The 7,489-nt window shown below is 53.0% G+C and overlaps 1 protein-coding gene across 1 annotated transcript; it reads right to left on the reverse strand.

The window, feature by feature from the left end:
• Window positions 1–279: 279 nt before the first annotated feature.
• Window positions 280–5,625, reverse strand: LOC311510766 (aquaporin-5-like). Its single transcript, XM_084610733.1, has 5 exons — window positions 5,218–5,625; window positions 3,519–3,683; window positions 2,971–3,054; window positions 2,252–2,433; window positions 280–721 (listed from the first exon to the last, which is right to left on the reverse strand). Exons 1-5 carry the CDS (start codon window positions 5,578–5,580, stop codon window positions 691–693), a joined length of 825 nt encoding a protein of 274 aa, XP_084466859.1. The 5' UTR covers window positions 5,581–5,625; the 3' UTR covers window positions 280–690.
• Window positions 5,626–7,489: the final 1,864 nt, after the last annotated feature.

Below are 7,489 nucleotides of genomic sequence, written 5' to 3' on the forward strand. Positions count from 1 at the left end.
GCAGGGTGTGGGACAGTGATCTTGAATTCCAGTCCTAGCTCTGCCGTGCAGCTGCTGAGTACCTAGGCCTCTATTTTTTGAGTGCCCACAATTCCCCTGGAAATTAACCCATGGCTGTGCCTCAATTTCCCCATCTGCAAAATGGGCTTAATGGAGCCTAGCAGGGGTGTTGCCTAGGGTTAGTGCAACACATCCTGGAACAAAAATGATCAGCTGTGCTTTCAGGATTAACCCTTGGTGTCTTTTATTGACAATAAATAATACAATACGTTACAGAGATTCAAGTACAATGTCCAAAATCATATCCTTCATGCACCGAACAAACAGGAATCGCCAACACCAGCGAATGCAGGAAAGAGCAGCTTCCCCCGGGGATAAAGGTTTGGGACGTAGGATGCACCACGGGAAAAATATATTTTGCCGCAACTGTCTGTCGATACCAACCATGCTGGCCCTTAGGCCACATCCCATCCCTTTCTCCTCCCCTGCTCTGGGCACCCAGTGCTTCCATGGGGTTTAATGGTTGCTCTGGACGCAGGAGAAATGCGGTCTCCGCTCTGTATCGTGCTCTTTTGTGAAAGGTCAGGCCTACGGCTGTATGGAGGTAAAGACGCAGCAGGCTACCGAGGAGAGGAGCGCGTCTGAAGAAGCAGCAGCATCCTCTGCAACAAACCACCTAGTCTTGCTCCTTTACGCTTGCTGTCTTGCCCTTTCCAAGGGCCTAAGCAGAGGGTGGAGAGAAATTCAGACAAAGGCTATTTCCCCGGGTTAACTCCTTAGAGCTTAGTCAGTATTATGTGGTTCTCAGGAGAAGCTTGGGAAGGGAAGGAAGGGGAAGAAAACAAGCAGAAGCTGGGGGTGTGGTTGGGGCTTACGGGGATATGCCGTCAGGACTATGGAGCAAGCTAGGACTGGAGGTTACAGGCCTTTCCCAGATCCTCGGGCTACCTCCCAATTGGGCAGTTGTGACCTTGTGCTTCGTGGCTGGGGAACAATCGAATTTCCAGCCCCGCCAAGAAGATGCCGGGCCCTAGGGATGACAGAAAGACTTGGGCCCATTAATCTCACTCATCTGCCCGGCCCTTTCCCCCCTTTGCTGTGTCTCCTTCCTTCTGTTCCCCTTTCTCTGTCCCTCCCCCACTTCCCATCTCTGCTGTGCCGTGGGGTATAGTCCTACACCAAAGTCGGCTGGGGGGGGAGCCCAGAGACCTTCAGCTGCTTGGGTGGAGGTGGGATACCCAATGCACGGAGGTGAGGCCTAGTCATACTCTAAGGCAGAAGCTGAATAATCTAAAAGGCCTTGTGCTTGTTTCTCATGGACTTTTTAATTATCCCCACCCCCCAAAGCCAATTATGGGGCTACCAAAATGGGAGATCCAATCCCTTCAGGCCAGGCTGTCTCTAAGAGATTCCCACCCCACCCCACCCCACAAAGAGCTACTGAATATCTCCTTGACCCTGCAGAGGACGGTCCAGGTTTCCATCATCCAGGATCATGAGGGGACCCTGTTAAGTTGATCCTGTAAGTGAAAGATGAGGCGGGCGAGGTAATGGCTGAGAGAGACAAGCTTTGGAGCTGCACAGAACTGGTTTTCACATCTGGGTTTGCTCAGGTAGAGCTCCATGTAGCTCAGAAGCTGGTCTCTCTCACCCACAGAAGTTGGTCCAAAAAAGCCATCACCTCGCCCACCTTGTCTCTAATATCCTGGGACCAACACACCTACAATACTGCACGGCACCCTGTTGGGGCACCCAGGGAGCATTAAAAGAAAAATCAGTGGAAATCACCCACACCCATTTGAGGTGGGCTGTGAAATTCAAACCGGGTTATCACCTCCACCAATGCCCCCCTCCCCTGCTCCAAAAATAAAAAAGAGAGTCTGGGGGTATTTGGATCGAGGGAAATGTCCGGATCTGGGGCTCGTCCCAAAGACAAAGTCAAGTAGTTGAGGCACAATTGAATAATGCTAAAAATCCTGGCACACCCCAGCCATTGACAAGCCCTTCTGAGGCGCAGTGGGTCAATGCCAGTCTGGCCTAGGGCTGATGTCACACCTTCTGCTGGGTGTGGGTCTCTATTCTTTGGCCAGGAATATTTGTATCAGTCACGCACACAATTGCAGGGTATATGCACAGATATCACATGCACCCTTCTTTTGCATAGAGAGACTATTGGTCTTTGGGGTGTGAGGCCACAGATTGAGAGTCTTGGCTTGTTCTTTGGTTTTTCCCTTCCAGCTATTGCTCTTACGGGGAGGTCAGCTCCATGGACTTTGTCCTTTGCTCCTTCTGCTCTTCCCACTCCTCTTCTGGCTCGTAGGTGCCTTTCACGATGGCTACCCTCTCGGACATGTTCAGCGGATAGGGGAACAGGAAGTAGTTGTACAGCAGGGAAGCCAGGACTGCACCGATGATGGGTCCGAACCAGAAGACCTGGGAAGCCAAGGGTAGAATGCTAATCTCTAATCCTTCAGTAGCGCTTTCCAGCTGTAGATCTCAAAGCACTGTACGAAGATTGGTATCATTATTCCCAGTTTACAGATGGGGAAGCTGAGGCACAGTGACGTGACTTGCCCCAAATCACACAGCAGGCCAGTATTCGAGTCAGGAACAGAATCCCCATGTACTGAGTCCCAGCCCACTTCTCTATCCGCTAGGCCACACTGCTTCCCCACAGCGAGCCGTGGGAAAGCCCAGGGGATTTTTCCTTCCATGTTCATACAGCACCTAGCACAGTGGAGCCGTTGGCCTCTAAGTGCTTCCTTAATGGCCCCCTTCAGTTGTCGTCTCCTAGCAGGTTCCCCTCCACTTCAAATTCCTTATACTCAAACACCCTCCCCCCACGTTCTCAGCCCTGACCTCACTTGCTCTTGAGCTGCCAACGACCAGTGGTCCAGGCCCTGCCAACCAGCAATCAGTGTGCTGCAGACCCCATGCTGCGAGCCACTGTTACTGGAGGGGCATTCTTACCCAATGAGAGGTGCTGAATCTTTTCACTACAACGGCAGGTGCAAAGGATCGGGCGGGGTTCATGGAGCAGCCGGTGAAGTAGATCTGTAAAGGGACATGGGAATTAAGACTGATCACGTTTCCCTTCGGTCTAGTCCTTTTGCGACCGGGGCATTGCTCCAGGTGCGGCTGGAGGAATTGGGGGCTCCCCCCACAATCAATGCTCCTGCCCTGCTCCCTACAGCACCCCCTGCTGGGAGAGGCTGGGACTGGAATAACTGGACGCTTCCCCACAACCAGCATTCCTGACCCATTCCTTACAGTGCTGTTCCATGCACCATTCCCTGGATTCTTGCTGGGATTGGAGCAGCCCTCATTTCCCCCTGCCCTGCTCCCTGCAGCATCCCCTGCTGGGAGAGCCAAGGGCTGGAGTAGCTGGGAGAATCCCCCAATAGCCTGCCCTTCAGCCCAGCTACTTACAGCGCCCCCGACTGGGAGAGGTTGGGATGAGAGTAGCTGGGCCAACTCTCCCAGGGCCAGCTCTCCTGCCCGGTGACCCAGACACTTACCCCAACCAGGTGACCCAGGGTGACTGACAGGCCGATGGACAATGCTGGGGAGCCTATGGCGTCAGTCCGGCGTTTATCCGTGGAGGCAAAGATGCACATCACCAGCTGGAAGGTGAGGATGATCTCGACCACCAGCCCCTGGCCTGGGGATGTATTGTTGTTGAGCTGCACGTGAACAAGAAGGATTGTGAATGGCTGCTGAGCTGAGCCAGACTGAAGGGTTTTGCGACCCCCTAAAAAACACAGGGGATTACAGTATCCCCCCCCCACCCCATTTAAGTTCCTAGCAAGGAGATGCCACTGGGTCTATCTGATTTATCTATGTATCCTCCATCTACTCCCCTCTTTCTGAAAGTGCATTTCTCCCCCTAGGCATTTACAAATCACTTATCACCTTCAGATTTCTCCCTTTGCTAACACCCAAATTGCCCCGGAACAGCCAGACACACTCCGCTCTTCAGTGAGTGAGGGCATGAGCAATACATGGAGGAAGAGGTGAGGACTGGGACTGGGGTAGGATCCCCCTAAACAGGGACTCGAGGGGGGAACAGCAGGGATCCAGCGGGGATGCCATTGGGGTGGGATGGGCCATTACCACCTGATGTCAGTGCACCTGTTTTCATCTCTTGCCAGCTGCGTGGCAGAAGGATCCAGCCCTATTGGGCTGGGATGAGGCTGAGGCCCAGTTAGGGGGAAGTGGTGAGGAAGCACTGGGAAATGAAGGGACACAAGGCACAGTTATCGGGGGGTGGGGGGAGTTTAGGGTTTGGAGGGGCACAGAACAACCAGTGAGGAACACACAGCCCCTGAAAACCCTCCTTCGAGGCTGAAGGCTCCAAGAATCAACACCTGCACAGCAACTGGTCCACCTCAGACTGGTCTGAAAGGGGGCTGGAATCCACCTCCTACTGGTCTAACTGGGGTTCCCATCATCCACACTCCCCACATCCACACTCCCCACTGTTGATCTAAGAGATCTCCCAGTGCCCCCAGATGGGTTTCCAAAATTTCCCTCACGATGTTCTAAGTGGGCTTCTAATCTCACCCTCTCCTCCCAAAAAACGAAGAGCCCCCCCCTTCCTCCTCCAATCTCTCCTCTGCTGGTCTAAGTGGTCTCCCAGCTACTTTCCTCAGACTGGTCATACTGGAAAAAGAGATCTTCCAACCATGTTCCTCATAGTGGTCCAAGTGGGTGCCTATCATCCCCTCCACACTGGTTTAAGGGGGTCTTCCAACCTCCTTCCTCTGACTGGGCATACTGGTCTAAAGGGCTCCTAACTCTCCCCCCACCCACACCGGTTTAAGTGGGTTCCCCTCCAGTCCTGGCTTAGCTCCTTTCCCTGCTCTGATCTCCCTGGCTCCAGGAAGAGAGGCTGGAGTCAAGCCCATCTGAAAGGTGCTTGTGACTTACTCGTGCCCTCCGGATAAGAGAAGCATGTAGGGAAAAAAACCCACCTCATTAATTGCACAGCACAATAAATCTGTGCTGTCAGCACCATGTCAGTTATGCTAAGACTGCCGGCATGGTGCTCCCATCTCTCTCCATCTGCATGGACATAGGTATCTCCAGCGCCAGGGTGAACCGGCCTTCATCAACCCTCGTGGTGGGTCCGATTCCTCACACAAGGCCGGGAACCCATGCGTAGGGTTGCTGAGGCCCTGGGCACAATTAATCATCTGTGGGCAGGAAGAGACTTACCGCATTGATGGCCAGGTTTCCACGGGTGTTGCTCGGGGTCACCAGGTAAAGGATGCCTGCCCCAGCAATGGCCCCCACTAGCTGGGCCACCATGTAGAACGCTGTCCGAAGGAAGGAGATGTGGTTCCCCACCAAGAAAGCGATGGTCACCGCCGGGTTGATGTGCGCACCGCTGACGTGACTGAACATCTGGACCATGGTTCCGATGGCCAGGCCGAAAGCCAGGGAGATCTGCACGATGCTCGGCAGGGCTGAAGGCCACTTCAGGGCTGAGCCGAGGCCGAAGAAGACGAAGATCATGGTGGCTAGGAACTCGGCCACTATGGCCCGGAGAAAAGCCATGGTGCAAATTTCCTTACACATGGTGGGATCGGGAGGGGGTAATTGGAGAGAAAGGAGTGTCAGGCTTCTTCTGTCTGGGCTCTGCAAACAACAGCCAGGCGCAGGGCCATATATATACAGGAGCAGCAGGTAGCTGCATTGCCAAAGTGGTGGGTGGAGTCAAGGAATTGGCCAGCCCGCCTGGGCAGCTGGAAAGGTTTACAGCTGAAAAGAACTTCAGCTCCTCTCAGAGAGTGAAGGACTCAGCTGATTGGCAGTGTTTCTTTCCTCCTCTCTAGACAATAGCCCCCTATCCGATGTCTTTGTGGTCGTTAGCATAACTAGCAGGTTGCCTCTTTGGGTCTGGCTTTTATTTTTGAACTGGAGCATGTATTTGGTTTTTTGCCTCCTTAGGTTTAAGGTGGCAAAGTCCTTATTTCTGGCCAGTTTCACTGCCTGGATGGGGGAAGCTCTCCTGGTCATTTTCTCCTCGCAGGGTCCATCCAGAGTGACTCTCGCTGCTGATTTACACCAGCATGTCTGAGATTAGAAGCTGGCCCTGGTGCTTAGCTGATGCAGGATGTTGCGGGGGGAGGTGGGGATTTGCTAGAGGATTTATATTGTGCAGACCAGCAATGCACAGGAGGAACTCAGGGATTAGAACTGGGACTTCAATTATGTAGAAAAAATGCTGAGGCTTTGCAGACCAGTCCCCTGCATGGCTGCAGTGGTTCTCCTTTAGGATACACGTAGCGCTGGGGGGTACACAGAGGTCTTCCAGGGCATAACGCAGCTCATCTAGATCTTTGCCTAGTTTTACAACAGGCTACATAAAAAAAGCACTAGCGAAGTCAGTACAAATTACAATTTCACACAGACAATGACTTGTTTACACTGCTAACACTGAAATGTAAGTACAGTATTTACATTCCAATTGATTTCTTTTATAATTAGATGGTAAAAATGAGAAAGGAAGCAATTTTTCAGTACTAATGCGCTGGGACACTTTTGTATTTTTATGTCTGATTTTGTAAGCAAGGAGTTTTTAAGTGAGGTGAAACTTGGGGGTTCGCAAGACAAATCAGACACCCGAAAGGGGGACAGTCGTCTGGAAAGGTTGAGAGCCAGTGCTCTAAAGGGAAATATTTCCCTCTTTGCTGCTGCTCTGGTCCTATCCGGCAGGTGGGTGGTTGTGGGGAACAGAGGTTAATACACTTCTTGCCTCCTAGCTGGGGTTCAAATCCTGTCTAAGCGCCCTAGTGGAATGTGTTTGGCTGGGTCGCGGCCTAGGGCCCGGTGGGTATTTGGGCTTGTTCCCCGCACCACACGACTTTGCTGTCTTAGTTCTGAAGGGGCTGAACAGCGTTGAGGTGGGTCGGCAGATATGCAGGGGAGCTTGGGAAGGGAACAAGCTGGGTAATGCAGGCTGGCAGAGCTCTGAAGGGTGCCTAGGCTTGGAATAACAGCTGGTGCCACTGGGAAGGAGAAAAATGGCTGGCAGAGGAGCCCAGGACTGGGTCTGCAGCGGTGAGCTGCACTGGGTGGGTGCCCAGCAAATTGGAAGAGCAAAGGACTGGCAGCACCGGGGCAGGGCGCATGATTTGAATAGCAGGGGATGCTGCAGCAGGACAAAGGTATTGGGGGAGCTCAGGGCTGGAGTAGGAGGGAGGTGCTGGCAAGGGGGAGATAGAGCTGTCCTGGGTATCCAGGCACGTTGCAGGTGAGGCGCATTGGCAGAGCTTTTTGGAAAGCAAAGCTGGCTTGTCGCCTGCAAACACACACATACTTGACTCTACCCCCTTGGCTTTCGCAAGCCAGAGATTTACACACATATGGTAAATAAACAGAGCCCTTCTCCCCTTTGCAGGGGAGTGTTTGCAAGACCAGAGTACACCGGGCTGGAGAGGTGCTGTTGAGGGTTACCATGGGCTGTTCTGTGCAAAGGCAGGGG

Source organism: Lepidochelys olivacea (assembly GCF_965140295.1).
Source record: "Lepidochelys olivacea isolate rLepOli2 genome assembly, chromosome: 20".
NCBI classification, from domain to species: domain Eukaryota; kingdom Metazoa; phylum Chordata; order Testudines; family Cheloniidae; genus Lepidochelys; species Lepidochelys olivacea.

What these genes read in the sequence shown, in the direction of transcription:
- LOC311510766 (XM_084610733.1), bottom strand. Translation starts at nt 5,580, where the DNA reads ATGTGTAAGGAAATTTGCACCATGGCTTTTCTCCGGGCCATAGTGGCC. An exon ending in GAAACCTGGCCATCAATGCG is followed by an intron (nt 3,684 to 5,217) that starts GTAAGTCTCTTC and finishes GTTCACGTGCAG; the next exon opens with CTCAACAACAATACATCCCC. An exon ending in TCCATGGAGCTGACCTCCCC is followed by an intron (nt 722 to 2,251) that starts GTAAGAGCAATA and finishes CCCTCTGCTTAG; the next exon opens with GCCCTTGGAAAGGGCAAGAC.